The following is a 16,750-nucleotide window of genomic DNA, read 5'->3' as shown; positions in this document are numbered from 1 at the left end:
TTTAGGAAGTCAAAGAAGAAGGGAGTGGTTTGCAAATTAGATTTGGAGAAGGCTTATGACTTGGTTGATTAGTCTTTCTTGATGGAGGTGTTGAAGAGTTTTGGTTTTGGAGACAGGTGGTGTAAGTGGATTTGGGGTTGTGTTAGGACTTGTCAATATTCTATCCTGGTGAATGGGACGATGGTTGACTTCTTTCCTGCATTGAGAGGTCTAAGACAAGGAGATCCTCTTTCCCCATTTCTTTTCATCCTGATTGTTGATATGCTTGGGAGATTGATCCATAGAGCAGACTCGAAGAATTTGATAAGAGGGTGGAGAGTAGGAAGGGAGGAGGTTCCCTTAACACTTCTATAGTTTGCAGATGATACTATCATATTCTATGAAGGAGGGAACTTCAATTGGATCTAGAATCTAAAGTTGACAATACAACTCTTTGAGCAGATATCTAACCTCAAGGTGAACTTTGATAAGAATTGTGTGGCGGGAGTGAATGTGAACGAAAGGGACCTAAGGGAATTTATAGGTGAGCTAGGTTGTGCAATTCCAGACTGGCCCCTGACATACTTGGGCCTCCCTTTAGAAGATAATCCTAAGAGTGTTAGCTTTTGGGCTCCGATAGTGGAGAGGTTTGAGAAGAGGTTGGTGGCCTGGAAGAGAAATTATCTTTCTTTAGGTGGGAGAGACTCTCTCATTAGGTCTACCCTAGCTAACCTACATGTCTACTATCTGCCAGTGTTTAAGATCCCCTCAAAAGTTTCCAATCTTTTGGAAAAATTAATAAGGAACTTTCTGTGGGAGCCTGGAGAGGAGAAGAGGGACCATAGGGTGAGTTGGGAGGTGGTCACTAGGTGTAAAAAACTAGGTCTTGGGATTGGTAATTTCAAGAAAAGGAATATGGCTCTACTAGGGAAATGGTTGTGGAGATTTTCATTGGAAAGGGATAAATTGTGGACTAAGATTGTGGCTAGCATTCATGGGCTAGAAGACAATGGCTAGGATCCTGGAATCTTGGCAAGGGCTTCAGCTGCTTCTCCTTGGAAATCCATTCACAATCTGCTTCCAGTTTTCTCCCCTTGGATCAGGTATGGTCTAAAATCTGGTAATCGAATAAAATTCTAGGAACTTTGGGTCGGGGATTCTCCTCTGAATAGCCGGCTTCCTTCCTTGTATGCTCCATCAGACTTGAAAAATGAACCCATATCTTCTTTATTGGTCCATTCAACCTCCACTTCAGGTTTTGGATGGAACCTAGGCCTGTGTAGAGCAATTAGGGATACAGACATGGATAGCTTGGTAACTTTGCTAGCCTCCCTTGAGATTGTCTTCCTAAACCCTACTAAGGAAGACACTAGATTTTGGACCCCTTCTAGCTCTGGTACCTTTTCTTGTGTTTCATTCTTTGAAACCTTAGCTCAGCCTCCTATCCCCTTTGGATTGTCCTTTCCAGTTAAGGAAATTTCGAGCAGGCCTATTCCTCCTCGGGTTGGTTTTTTTTGTTGGGAATTTTTCCTGGAAAGAATCAACACTTTAGACTTACTTCAGAAAAAGAAACCCAACTATTGTCCACTTCATAATAGATGTGCTCTTTGTAAAGCTATGGGGAATCTGGCTACCACCTCATGGTCTCTTGTAAGGCTGCTAAAACTGTTTGGGAGTGGGTTTTCTCCCGTTTTGGGTGTTCTTGGTATCCCCCGGAGATTGTCCAAGGTTTGTTTACTCCTTTTTTCAGTTGGCCTAGGAAGCGAGGGAAGACTATGTGGAGGTGTATTAGAGCAGCGGTATGCTGGTCATTGTGGGACGAAAGAAACTCACGCATTTTTTTCGACAAGGAAAGAACATTGGAATAATTGTTAGATCGAATCCATTTAAGGGTTGTCCACTGGCTAAAATCTTTGGAGTTGTTTTCAGATTTTCCTGTGGATGACTTGCTAAGAAACTGGAAAGAGATTGCTTCCAATGCTAGATGCATGAGGACTCTTTGTCCGTTTTGGTCCCCTCCCCCCTCGGGCTTTATAAAGCTGAATTTTGATGGCAGTAGTGTAAGGAATCCAGGGCCCTCTGGGATTGGAAGAATCTTCAGGAATGAGAAAGGGATTGTTATTGCTTTATTCTCTGGCCCTATTGGAGAAGATAACTCTCTTAGGGCTGAGATCCTTGCAGCGCCTGAAGGAATTCGAAGAGCAAAGGAATTAAATATCAGTCGTTTGATCCTGGAAAGTGATTCGAAGGTGGTGGTTAGTTGGTTGAAGACAGAGGACATTGGTTTGTGGAACTTTAACAATGAAAAAAAAACAGTTCTTATGGTTGGGTAGGGACATTGAGATTCAGTACAGCTGGGTGAAGAGGAGTGCCAACTCATTTGCGGATGGGTTGGCCAAGCAAGGAGTGAATAGGGAGTTTGTTTTTTGGGCTAGTTTTTAATCTCTTCTCTTTGCACTCCCTTTGTTTTCTGTTTTTGGGGAGCTAAGATATTTTATCTCCCCTTTTGTATCCATATTCCCTCTTTTCTTTTAATTTAGTGAATCTGGTGTTATTGATCAAAAAAAAAATGATCTTGATGTTCCTATTGCTAAGAGAAAGGGTGTTAGATCCTGTACCACTAATCATCCTATCTTCACTTTGTGTCCTATGACCATATTTCACCTTCATATCATGCATTCCTCTCTTCTGTTGACAGTGTCCCTATTCCTAAGAATGTGACAAAAGCTTTATCCAAACCTAAATGGACAGATGCAATGAAGGAAGAAATTGATGCAGTACACAAAAATGGCACTTGGGAGTTGGTGGATCTTCCTGAAGGGAATGAACCAATGGGTTACAAGTGGGTGTTCACAGTCAAATACAAGGCTGATGGAACTGTTGAAAGGTACAAGGCTAGACTAGTGGAAAAAAGTTTTAGATAGGTATATGGAGTGGACAATGCAGAGACATTTGCTCTAGTATCCAAGATGAACTCTATCAGGATTTTTCTTTCATTGAGAACAAATCTTGATTGGGAACTTCACCAACTGGACATTAAAAATGCTTTCTTGAATGGTGACTTAGAAGATGAAGTGTACATGACCCAACCTCCTGGTTTTTGTGCCAAAGGCAATGAACAGAAAGTGTGCAGGTTAAAAGAATTTTTATATGGGTTGAAACAATAACCCCGGGCCTGGTTTAGTAAGTTCCACTTAGCAGTTCAACAAATGGGGTTCAAACAATGCCAGTTAGACCACACTCTATTTGTAAAGAAAGGTGAAAGGAAAATTGCAGCTTTAATTGTGTATGTGAATGACATAGTGATCACAAGAGATTGGGAGACTAAAATACATAAACTAAAAAAAGTCTTAGCCACTCAATTTGAGGTGAAAGATCTAGGCCCCTTACATTATTTCCTTGGAATTGAAGTTGTCCGCTCTCACAAGGGCATCTTTATTTCCCAACAGAAATACGTACTAAATCTACTAGAAGATACAGGCAAGCTAGGGGTGAAACCAATTGACTCACCAATTAAACCTAACCATCAACTGGGAGACAGTCAAGGAGAGTTCTTGAAAGATGTGAAGAAGTTTCAAAGACTTGTAGAGAGACTCTTGTATTTGTCTATGACCAGGCCTGATATTGCTTATGCAATGGGTGTCCTTAGTCAGTTCATGCACAATCCTAGGACAACTCACTTTGAAGTTGTAGAGAGGATCCTTAGATACCTCAAGAAGTCTAGCGCCCTGTAGTTTTCTTCGCTTGCTATTTCCGTTGGTTACATCTCTTAATATTTTTTGTGCCAGTGACCGGTTTATGGATGAGTGCTCTTGGAGTAGTCGGTCTAGCTCTGAACCTACGTGCCTATGGCTTCGTTTCCCAGGAAATCCGTGCAGCAGAAGATCCTGAAATTGATACTTTCTTTTATACACCATTCATCTGGCTGCGGCTATCACTCACACGGGGTCCTCTTTAACTATGTGTTATTCCATTCGCCGGGTTGCTGCCCTACAAGATGCTGAAGCACTTCGACGGCGGTTAGCTGAAAAGGAAGAAGAGTTGAACTTACTTGCGGTTGAAGATGGCTTCTCCCGGCAAATCGTGGAGGGTTTTGAGACTGAAGCTGCGAGGGCTCGCTGCGCCCGGAGAGAGCTGCGAGGTCGGGTGACCAAGTGAAGCACCCTTTTTGTCGTTCCAAAACCATGGACATTTAAAGGTGGAAGTACATAATGATGCTAATTGGGCAAGGGCAGTTGATGACCGAAAGTCTACCAATGGGTATTGTGCCTTTGTAGGAGGAAACTTGGTCACATGGAGAAGTAAGAAGCAAAGTGTGGTGGCTAGATCCAATGCTGAAGCAGAATATAGAGCTATGTCTAATGGGGTTGCTGAAATCATGTGGATAAGAAACCTATTAGGTAAACTGGGTTTTGCAGTTAGCAACCCTATCACTTTATTGCAACAATGAAGCTGCTATCAACATTGTAGCTAATCCAGTCCTCCATGATAGGACGAAACACATTGAAGTGGACAAGCATTTTATTAGAGAAAAATTTGTGAATGGAGAAGTGTGCACTCCATATGTCAGCTCAGAAAAACAACTTCCAGACATCTTCACCAAGGGTCATCATCATGTGCGGCATAATGATTTGTGTGACAAGTTGGGCATGATTGACATCTATGCTCCAACTTGAGGGGGAGGTGTTGAAGTAGTTCATTTTATTTCTTGTTTATTAATTTTGTCTTGTTAGGGTCTGTTTGGTTGGTTAAAGCTTTTTTATTTTTTTGATATTGTATTTTACTTTATAGTAGGGGCACAAGGGTCTTTTCCCTTTTTATTTTAGTTGCCCTATATATACTAATAGATGTTGGTGCCGCTAGCACTATTCTATTGTTGCCAGTCTTTCTTCTTCTCTTCTCTTCTCTTCTCTCTTATTTTCAATCGGCTTTATTGCCAAGAATAATAAAGACAAGACTGACCTTTTACACAACACTATAGTTATTAATTAAAAGTTTGTAACAATTCGGTTGACTAATCAAAACTGAAGGATAAGAAAGCATAAGGCTTATTGTAGAATAAAGACAATCAAGAGAGAATAAGATAACACATAAACCTTTCCACCTAGAACGTCTCTTGCTTCCAATAATATAGGCATGTGACCTGCATCTGCTAGATACTTGGCAGTGGATAGACCTGCTAAACCTATGAGTAAATTAAAATGTAGATTTCAGAAATATAATCAAATAAGATCATCAAAATTTCTCCAAAGTAGATCAATTTCATCTGTATGTAGTATATACACTTGCTTAGTATAAGTACTTATAATCAAATAGAGATGTAAATAATGTAAGAATCTGAAAGAGAATATTAGATGAAAGGCATGAAAATTGTTAAAAAATAAATAAAAAGATAATGGGGATAAAAGCTGTCAAGACATAGAAGAAATACCAAGAGAGCATATCCCATGTGATGGAATATGAAAAATAAGATAGAGAAATATGTTGTATTCGTCACAATTATGTCATTTTTTTGGTAATAAATAAAATGGAAATTTTAACAAGAAAAACAAAAAACTACATCCAAGAAGGTGATAAGATATCAACCACTGGTACAATATCCACAATTCAAAAGAAAAAAGGAAACACAAAAGGTAACAACAACCACCAAATGTTATAAACAATTATAACATCTTGTTTTGGTTTCAGTTTACTATGCAGTTGAAGATTTATTAATGGCTGGTTTATGGTTCAGTTAGCTGTGTTTAGTTATTGTAATTGCTGTTTTTTATATTTTTATTTTCCTTTTTGAGTTATGGGCGGTTAGGAGTAGAATGGTCCTTTTTAAGTGTTGGCAATTGATATATAATGTTTGTATCCAAATCTTGAAGAAGATAAGAGAAGAAGTTTTGAAGAAGAAAGTGGCAGCAGATTGTATCTTTCTGCCTGTGAGTGGTGTGGTAAGGCTACTTGTGGTGGTCTCCTTGAAAGACGAAGGAAGGCTAAGGGCAAAGGGTAGGCTAGAGGCTCTAATTGACAGAATGTCCCTCTCATTCTGAGTTAGGCCTCCTTTTATAGGGAGTGATCACGAAGTCCTAAAAGGAATGAGCTAAAAGTGTTTGATTCCCATTTGGAAAGGGAATCTTAGATTCGGAGTCAATTGCCAGGGGAACACCGCTAAGGGTTCACCACATGTCTTGTGAGATCTCTCAAGGACGAAGTTTCCTTTCGTCTGAGGATTCTCATAACACATTGTACACTACTTTCTTTTGTGGGTCTCCTATACTGACGTGTCACGAATGATGTCATTACTAATCTTACGTATCTCTCTTAATCTGACTGGGCATCCTATCATGAGTGACATTGATCAGTCATCATGTTTATTCGCTTGTCGTTGATCTACGATGGCTGTGAGCTCATCACAGCCCAAATTTTTTTATCAATAGCTGGATCAGATTCATTAGATTAAAACAAAAAATACAAAGAGAAATAAAAAGGGCAGCCCAATGCATGAGGCTCCCGCTAATGTGGGGTTTGGGGAGGGACAGCTGTACGCAGCCTTACCCTACACATACAAAGAGGCTGTTTCCAAGATTTGAACCCTGGTCATCCAAGTTGCAATGGCGCAACCCAACCATTGTGCCAAGGCCCACCCTCATACAAAGAGCAATAAATGGAAAGATAAAACCACTTAACTCTCCCTTAATAGATAAAAAACATGCTTACAACAAAACCGAAAATATTTTATTCCTCCTCCCACCCACCCTTGTTCATCCAACTTAGGATCTGGTGGTAGGTTTTGTGGGTTTCAATGAGAGCTGTGGATGATTAGGGATGATGAATATGTGGTAAAGCAAGTAGAATGCTTGTCATCAAAGAATGAGAGTGAAATTAGAGAGAGGGAGAGAGAGAACTTTTGCTGTTAGGATAAAAAGCACAGAGATAGATCACTTGGAAGAAGAAACAAGAGAGACGGGGACAAGAGAAATTTTTGGCAACAACCAGAATTCACTAAACTAAACTTTATTTCTTCAAATTACTCTTTCTTGAACCCCGATTACAATGACTCTATTTATAGACTCAACTTACTAACTCGATGTCCCTTTTCAGACTCCAATTTGGATTGGGAAATTGACCCAACAGATCTCATAATTGCTTTAAAATTAAGACAAATCCATAACTAACCCATTAGGACACTTAAATATGGCCCCCAACTCCTAAACAACTTGTTAGAGTGAGCCGAATAGGAGTAGTTTAGTAATCTCATGTCAGTTAAGTACTTTGCTTATTGGCTGTTTTATTAGAGTACTCTGCCCCACACTTAAGTGAGGGCAGTTTAGTCTTTGTAAGTGTAATTAGAACCTAATAAGCATAAGGGGGTCGACTGAATGGGTGACTAATCAGTTTCGACTAAACCCTCCAGTTCTCTCTTTCTCTTGTCTTCTTCCTCATCTTCTTCTTCCTTCTTCACTGGTTCGGATTACTGTAGCTGCTCCAAAGCATGGTATCAGAGCGAGGCTTCTAACCTGCTTCCGCTTGCAAAGCATCTCAGCTGTGTTCGTGACACCCTCTTCTTCGTTTCTGGTTAGTTAATGGAGAGAGCTGGTTCACCCTAGGTCTGAGACATCACAGCTCGTTGCTCTCTGCTGCGCACAGTTTTCTTCATCAAGGAAGGTGATTTCAGCAGTGAATGGTTGGCTGATACTCTCAAAGGAAGGTTGGTTATTTAATCATTTTGTGTTGCTGGTATTTCTGGGTAGGAATCCTTCAAGAATCAGTTAGTACTGATTAGAACCTAGAGAACTAGGTTCATTGTTGCCCTAAGAAGGGCTGTGTGTGCAGTAGCCGAATGGTATAGGGCTGCTGTGAGTTGTTGAGTGGTGTTAGGGCTGCTGTAGGTGGCCGAGTGGTGTAAGGTGGAATGCAGTGACCTTGCCAAGCTTCTTGAGGTCGTGCAATGCCCTCTTAAGTGTGTTAAACAAATCTGAACTGGGTGTAGCAGTTTGACTGTGTTGTGGTGCTTGTGATGCACAATTTTTTTTATTGAATGGTTGTAAGAGGGCCTACTGTTGTGTTGTGGTGCTTGTGATGCTTATGTGGGTCGTAGGTGTGTGAAGTCAGCAGTAGTGTGAAGAAGAACAAGTGTGTGCTCCCATTGTTGTGTTTAGGGGCTGCAATAGGTGCTGAAGTATCAAACTGTGAATAACATCAATCAGCTTGTAGCTGAGAAGTAAGGTTAGAGGCAACTGTGAAAAAGTACAATGGCAGCAATAGGAGATGGCTACAATGATCAGAAACCTAATGTGGTAATTCCTCTGACTACCTAGGGGTACAAATGACCTCAATTAAGCTGAATGGGGAGAACTATGTTCCATGGGATAAATCAGTGGAAGTATTTCTCAAGGCAAAGAAGAAAGTAAAGCAAGTAAGAGATGAGAAGACACCGGAGGACTCTCCAGGGTTTGATGATTGGGAGCAAGAAGATGCTCAAATCATGACTTGGCTGTGGAATAGTATGGAACCCAATATTAGTGCCAACTTCATGTTCCTTGATACGGCTAAGAATATATCGGAGCATGCTAAGAAGCTATATTCTAGACAAGATAACACAACAAGAGTGTATCAGCTTTATCAGGAGTATTTTGATTTACAACAAGGAACCAAAACACTAGAGGAGTACTATGCCAGCATGAAGAATATAAGGAATGAACTCAATGTCTATCACCCCCTTACTCCATATATTAAAGTTTAGCAACAGCAAAGGGAGCAACTAGATGTTACAAGATTTTTAGTGGGGCTGAAGTCGGAATATGAACCAGTTAGAAACCAAATATTGGGGGGCTCTACTCTTCCTACACTTGAGGAAGTATTCTCAAGGCTCCGTAGAATTTTTTGGGACAGACAGAGAACTCCACACAGTCTGATACATTAGCACTTGTGACGGCTAGAGGGGTTGGACATAGTACAAGAGGGGGAGGTCATGCTCCTCGGGGAGGTCGTGGCAGAGGGAAGAATAACTCTACAAGGAAATGTACTCATTGTGGTAGAGAGGGACACAACGAATTTCAGTTATGATCTACATGGCCCTCCCTCTAAATGGGCTAATCATGCTGTAGCAAGTGAGGTGGATATCAGTGACAGGAAACCGGCAAACCGAACTCCTCCCACATCTACATCTACCTCTGGGAGAGAAATGGTGAGCGTACCGCGTGATGAGTATGAACGGTTCCTTCAAACTACTTCACAGCATACCACTGTCACACTTGCCCAATCAGGTATTGCTTGCATGTCATCTAAAACCTCTCCCTGGATTATTGATTCTGGAGCCTCAGATCATATGACCGGGACTCCAAGTGTGTTCTCTTCTCTTTCTGAAACCTCCACATCACAAACTGTTACACTTGCCAATGGGTCCTCATCTCCCATATGTGGTGTTGGTAATGTTGGCATGGCTTCTGTGCCCTTATCATCTGTTTTATATGTCCCTAAGTTTCCATTCAATCTTATGTTTGTTAGTAAAATAACCAAAGCTCTTAAATGTTCTGTTACCTTCTTTCCTTCCACTTGTGTTTTTCAGGATCTCAAGACGGGGAAGAAGATTGGTGGGGGGCATGAAGCTGGTGGACTGTATTATCTTGACGATGGTGGATCTTCAATTACTCTTCAGACTTCACTTACTCCTCTACAATGGCATTGCCGACTGGGACATCCATCTCTCAAGGCTCTCAAGATTTTGGTCCCGTCATTGAGCCATTTGTCAGTTTTGCAATGTGAGTAATGTCAGTTTGGGAAACATCGTCGTGCGTCCTTCAGTCCAAGAGTTGAGAGTCGTATGTTGAGTCCTTTTCTTTGGTTCATTCAGATATTTGGGGTCCAATCAAAATAGAGTCTTATAATGGGTACAAGTATTTTGTCTCCTTTATTGATGATTGTTCAAAAATGACATGGATTTACTTAATGAAAGAAAGAAGTGAATTGTTTTCCATTTTTCAAAAATTTCATGCTGAAATATGCACACAATTTGGTGTTCCAATCAAAATTCTCCGTTCAGATAATGGTCGTGAATACTTTCTTACTTCATTTCAACAGTATTTAGAACAGCATGGCATTATCCATCAGACATCATGTGCAAACACCCCTCAACAAAATGGGGTAGCTGAACGGAAGAACCGTCGGCTTCTTGAAACTGCTCGGTCTATTCTTCACCACATGAATGTTCCTAAACGTTTTTGGAGTGATGTTGTACTCACTGCATGTTTTCTCATTAATCGGATGCCCTCCTTCATCCTTCATGGTCGGTCCCCCTTCTCTATCTTGTTTCCCACTTTATCTCCATCCCCATTAATTCCTCGTGTCTTTGGTTGTATGTGCTTTGTCCACAATCTGAGCCCTGGAATAGACATGGTAGATGCACGCTCAATTAAATGTGTCTTCCTTGGCTACTCACAGACTCAAAAAGGGTACAAGGGTTATAATCCCATTAACCGGAAGTGCTATGTCTGCCCTGATGTCACCTTTTTTGAGTCAGTCCCCTTCTTCTCAAGTCCTTAAGCGCCTTCATCTCCACCCGCACTTCCTCTTCCTCTCCCTGTTAGTGATCCAGTTCTAGATGTTGTTGTTGGAGTAGACTCATCACCTCATCCCGTGCAGATCACCACCGAACGTCCACCAATCCGGCAAGTGTATACACGTCGAACGACAGCAGCCCCTCCTCCAGCTTCTACCTCATCTGCAGATCCTCTCATGGCTCCTATTGTTGAACCTTCAGACCTTGACCTACCCATTGCCTTACAGAAAGGTAAACGCAGTTCTACCCTCCATCCCATTTCCAATTTTGTTTCATTATCTCGTCTTTCTACATCACATCACTAGTTTGTTTCCCTTTTATCCTCTATTTCCATACCTAACAATGTTCAAGAAGCTCTCAGTTCACCTGATTGGCGGCGGGCAATGGAGGAGGAACTTTCTGCTCTTCAACATACTCAAATGTGGGAACTTACTACTCTCCCACCTGGTAAGCATGTTGTGGGACGTAAATGGGTGTATACTGTGAAATACTTGCCAAATGGTAGTGTGGAGCGTCTGAAGGCCAGACTTGTTGCTAAAGGTTACTCACAGTTGTATGGAGTGGACTACATAGAGACATTCTCTCCGATGGCTAAGATTGGTTCTGTTCGTGTACTAATTTCCCTGACAGTTATGTATGATTGGCCTCTGTTTCAGCTTGATATAAAGAATGCATTTCTCCATGGTGATCTTGTGGAGGAGGTACATATGGAGCAACCACCTGGGTTTGTTGCTCAGGGGGAGGATGGTAAGGTATGCAGATTGAAGAAGGCAATTTATGAGCTGAAACAATCGTCATGTGCTTGGTTTGGGAAGTTTAGTAAAGTGGTGAAGAGTTTTGGAATGAAGCAGTGCCAGGTAGATCACTTAGCGTTCAGCTACGACTCAGAAGCTAGGAAGATTCTATTAGTGGTCTTTGTGGATGACATTGTCATTACTGGCAGTGATAAATTGGGGATTGGAAAATTAAAGGTATTTCTGAAAAATCATTTCCGAACAGAAGATCTTGGAACATTGAAATATTTCTTGGGAATAGAGGTTGCCAGGTCAAAACAATGTGCAAATCTGTGCAAAAAAAAATACGTTCTTGATCTATTGGAAGAAACAGGACTGTTAGGTGCAAAACCGGCTGAGACCCCTACGGAACCAAATGTTAAGTTGAGCAGTGAAACAGGAGAAGTATTTGAAGATCCTGGAAGGTATAGGCGACTAGTAGGGAAGCTGAACTATCTGACTATCACGAGACCCAACATATCCTTTGCAGTCAGTGTGGTGAGCCAATTCATGCAGAACCCTCGTATACCTCACTGGGATGCAATTCTTAGAATTGTGAGGTATCTGAAAGGAGCTCCAAGCCGTGGACTATTGTATAAACCAGGAGGAAAACTTGAAGTAGTGGGGTATACAGATGCAGACTGGGCAGGCTCAGTGAATGATAGAAGATCTACTACGGGCTATTGCACATTTCTTGGAGGAAATCTTGTGATGTGGAAGAGTAAAAAGTAAACGGTTGTGACCAGAAGTAGTGTTGAAGCTGAGTATAGGGCCATGGCACATACTACCTGTGAGTCAGTGTGGTTGAGGAATCTTCTACAAGAAATTGGGTTTCACATGGATAAACCTATGAGACTGTATTGTGACAACCAAGCGACACTCCATATCTCATCCAATCCTGTATTTCATGAGAGAACAAAGCACATAGAGGTTGATTGCCACTTTGTGAGGGAGAAGGTCCTTGCTGGAGAGATAAACACAGAACATGTGGGCTCGAATGATCAATGGGAAGATTTGTTTACAAAAGCTCTAAACTCGGGGAAAGTGAACCATCTATGTAACAAGCTGGGATTATATGACATATATTCTCCAGCTTGAGGGGGAGTGTTAGAGTGAGCCGAATAGGGATAGTTTAGTAATCTCATGTCAGTTAAGTACTTTGCTTATGTGGTTGTTTTATTAGAGTACTCTGCCCCACACTTAAGTGAGGGCAGTTTAGTCTTTATAAGTATAATTAGAACCTAATAAACATATGGGGGTCGACGGAATGGGTGACTAATCAGTTTCGACTAAACCCTCTTGTTCTCTCTTTCCCTTGTCTTCTTCCTCATCTTCTTCTTCCTTCTTCACTGGTTCGGATTACTGTAGCTGCTCCAAAACACAACTCTAATAACAATTTCCTAATATCACTAAAACTACTTAATTTAAACACATCAGAAACTACTAAAAATAGTAAACCGCGAGCTTGCTAAAATAGTGATTGCAATAATTACTATAAATAGTAAGTCCGAGAGTTACCATAAATAGTAATTTCGAAATATCAATGAAAATCTAAAAACAGAACCCTATTCTTAACCCACAACTAGAAAATTAAAAAAAAAAAAAAAACAGAAATAGTACCAATAACCTATAACACAAAAAAAAAATTTGGTTTGTTTCCCCATTAAGTATTTCCTGCTTCTGCTTTTGCATCAATTACCATTGATATTTATCACGTTCGGCTTGCCCCAACAATTCATGGAACCTAGCTTTCATCCATCCTTTAATGAACACATTTGCAAGTTGTCTCCAAAGGGCATGTAAGGAATACAAAGGCATTTCTTGAACAAAATGTTTGTCAAACTCAATGTGTTTCTGTCATGTTGAATACTTGAATAGGATTATTTGCTATATTGATTACTACTTGATTATCACAATAAAGCTTAAGAGGACTAGTAACTTTGACTCTCAGTTCCTCCATCAGAATATGAAGCCACAACAGTTTGTTTCTAACTCCTCAATGTATCTAGATTCCTATAATAGAGGTTTAGTACCCAGTTGTGGACTTTCTATAACTAATGGAACCTCCCCAATCTGCATAGGTATAAGCACCAATTTCCATTTTCTTTCTTGAACAAGTCTTTATGTATCAAAGATTCTTTGAACTGCTTTCATATGAGAATTTTTGGGAGCATGCATGAATTGACTCACAACACAGACTGCATATGCAGTATTTTTTTTGAAAGATAAAAGAATATTTCATTAAAAATTTGATTACAGATGGCAGTAGGTGTTGAGACAACATCCAGAGCAACACAAGCCAAATACAACAAAAATAAGAAAGAAAAATGAAGAGGGTGAAACAATCTCCAGAAATCTTCCAGCAAAATTAAAACTCCTAAACTACCGGACCGCCACCCTCCCAACACTTTGCCCAATGCCGACACCCGAACATTGAAACTTCTACTCAGTGATTTAAAAGGCGTGCCTCAGGCGGTAAAAGGATCATAGATTGGGTTCTCCATGGATTATTGGAAGAGGAAGCTTGATCAAGGGAGACCATATCACTCTTCCTTGCGGTAAAAGGATCATGGATTGGGTTCTCATTCTCCCAGAGCTTGAAGGGGTTACAAAAGAAGATCTTGGTGTTGGTTAGATTTTGGAACATTCTTGAGTTGGCTTAAAAGCTTTGTCTTTTCTTGGCTTTTGTATTTTGTCTTTCTTTGAGTGCCTATTTTTGCATCCTTTTGTATTTCTACTGATCCCTTATCACCCTCAGCTGTACTTTCCTTTTCTGTCAATAAATTTTATTTTTTATTTATTACCAAAAAAAGAGAATAAGAGTATTTCGGTATTTATGTTAGTAAGGATATGTTTGCCTTTTAACTTAAAAGGGTATTATTGTCTTTTGGAGGGGTGCCAGCCCAATGGATAGTTCTTTTCTCTTCTACCATTTGTTTCTCTATTCCCTTCTCGTTTTTCTTTTTTTTTTTTCAATTCTCTTCTAGTCTCTATTTCTGCACTTCTAAACAGGACACAGAAAATGCAAAGATTTGCAACTGATAAAATGCAAAGAAAGCCAAGAAAAAAGTTTCACTTTTACCTGCACCAACAATTACAACTTGTAATGGTTTGTTTGGACGGGGAGAAGTACGAAAGGATGAAGATAAGTAAGCAGCTTCTAAGAAATTAACAGTATTCTCAAGTTCTGGTCTTGGATAATCCATGCAAACAACCTGCATCATAAAAATAATGGTTTTATCTCTTTTCCTTATGTTTTCATGCAAATCTTCCATAAATATAAATAAAACTATAAATGCAGCAATAGCAAACCTGCAAGGGGCCAATATGCCTCCTTGGCCTTCTCAAATGATATCCCATGAAAACACTCCTTCCAAAGGCTAATGGATTGTTGTAAGTGGAAATAGAAGAGAATCTATAACCTCGAGTTGAATGCAACTTCCACAGATTTGTTCCATTAGCTTTCCCAATTGGATTGATAGCAGAAGCATATCCAGTTACAGTCATTTTCACCAACCAACTTGATTCTCTGATTTACGATTTCACCACAATTACACACACCGTATAATTAACTCCCACACTGATGAAGCTGTAGAATAGCCATAACAATGGAAAATTAGACTTTCTTTTCCTGTAAGTGTGAAGTCGATCTATGATTGATCAAGCTTTAGCACCATTACAAAAACCAAAAATGAGATATCAGAAAAAATAAAATCAAGTCACTTCAATCAAAGAAAGTGTAAACTAAGCTCTGACCACTTGAAAAGACTATTAATAATTATCTGCAACAAAAAAAAAAATACCCTTAAGGATAACTATGCAACTATTCAATGACCAAATAAATCCTGTGAAAAATCATGTGAATGTAAAATGCAACAAGCTAGTTCTGGAAAACTAAATTGTTGTTTATACTGAAGAGCAGAGGTTATGACATGAAACAAGTAAAATAGAGAACCAATTTGGGTCTATGCTAGGGAGATTAACCATGGAAACTATATTTCTTTTGAGACGATTGATAGAAAAGTTTAGAGAGAAGAGTCTCCATATGGTGTCATTGACTTAGAAAAAGCATATGATAGAGTCCTCATAGAGATAATATGGTGGGTCTTGGAGGAGTCCCCAATAAGTATATAGACCTAATTAAGGATATGTATGAGTGCAATAATCAATGCTAGAACACCGGTGGGAGAGTCATCAGATTTTGCGGTTACAATAGGTCTTTACCAAGTTTTAGCACTTATCCCTAATTTATTTGTATTGATCATAGATGAATTAATTGGACATATGACGTCCCATGGTGTATGTTGTAGTCGAATTAGGACTACATTCAGTCTTAGGTTTAATGTGCAATTAACAAAGAAAGATTGAGAAGAGAGAAGAAGATAAGAGAAGATAAGAGGAGAAGAAGAATTCAAGGAAGAGATTTAAGAAAAGAGAGTCAGTCAACCGCTGCCCCACTCTTACAATTTATATTAATTCTCAAATAAAAGTAAAAGGGCTGAATTACCCTTACTGCTTACATGGCAAAATAATAAAAAGAAACTAATAGCTATAAACTGAAATAAACTACCAACTAACAACTGAAATAACTAACTGCTAACTACAGTCATATGAGCACAGTGGGGACCACATCAGTGTTCTCTACACTCCCCCTCAAGTTGGGAATAGATGTTTGTCATTCCCAACTTGTATAAAACTGTTTCTAACTTCTTCTTTGAAACAGCCTTGGTGAGAAGGTCAGCAAGCTGCATGTTGGAGGTGATATATGGAAGGCACACTTCTTGAAAGGCAACCCTTTCTCTAATAAAATATCGGTCCACTTCAATATGCTTGGTTCTGTCATGTTGTACTGGATTATGGGCTATATTAATAGCAGCCTGATTATCACAGTACAGCTACCCAACTCCTCAAATAGTGATTTCAACCTTAGTATTTCAGCCACACCATTTGCCATGGACATATATTTAGCTTCAGCACTAGAAGGAGAAACAACATTTTGTTTCTTACTCCTCCAAGAGACAAGATTACCTCCTACAAAAGCACAATATCCAGAGGTAGACCTTCTATCATCAAGACACCCAGCCCAATTAACATCTTTGTAAACTTCTATCTTCATATGATCATTATCCTTGAATAGTACACGTCTGCCTGGACATCTCTTCAAATATGTCAATATCCTCTCAACTACAAGTAGGTGAGTAGTTCTAGGAGAGTGCATATATTGACTAACAACACCGATTGCATAGCTGATGTCCAATCGTGTGAGACAAAGATAGAAAAGTTTTCTAACTAACTGTTGGAACATAGGTTTATCTTCAAGGGGCTCTCCACCTTCTGCACTAATCTTGTGATTTTGTTCAATAGGTGTGTCAGCAGGCGCAACACCCAGCTTTCCTATCTCTTCCAACAAATCAAGAACATACTTTCTTTGAGAAACAACCGGTTCTGGGGG

The 16,750-nt window shown here is 39.9% G+C and overlaps 1 protein-coding gene across 11 annotated transcripts in view; it reads right to left on the bottom strand.

The window, feature by feature from the left end:
- The window catches only part of PDS3 (phytoene desaturase 3), a 186,409-nt gene that overhangs the window by 153,696 nt on the left and 15,963 nt on the right, over nucleotides 1-16,750 (bottom strand). For 6 of the 11 annotated variants that reach the window (XM_088949259.1, XM_088949262.1, XM_088949258.1 and 3 more), the window contains exons 2-4: nucleotides 14,611-14,887; nucleotides 14,381-14,513; nucleotides 5,076-5,164 (exon numbers count right to left, since the gene is read on the bottom strand). In XM_088949259.1, the coding sequence (XP_088805385.1) occupies nucleotides 5,076-5,164; nucleotides 14,381-14,513; nucleotides 14,611-14,805 (417 nt within the window). In that variant the 5' untranslated portion in view covers nucleotides 14,806-14,887. The remainder of the gene's footprint in view (nucleotides 1-5,075; nucleotides 5,165-14,380; nucleotides 14,514-14,610; nucleotides 14,888-16,750) is intronic. The other 5 variants (XM_088949264.1, XM_088949268.1, XM_088949263.1 and 2 more) reach the window with 1 other exon arrangement.

Source organism: Nelumbo lutea, chromosome 6, assembly GCF_056320005.1.
Source record: "Nelumbo lutea isolate HS-2025 chromosome 6, American lotus-T2T, whole genome shotgun sequence".
NCBI classification, from domain to species: domain Eukaryota; kingdom Viridiplantae; phylum Streptophyta; class Magnoliopsida; order Proteales; family Nelumbonaceae; genus Nelumbo; species Nelumbo lutea.
Note: the sequence above shows the minus strand (reverse complement) of the source record. Positions and strands in the feature narration are given on the sequence as shown.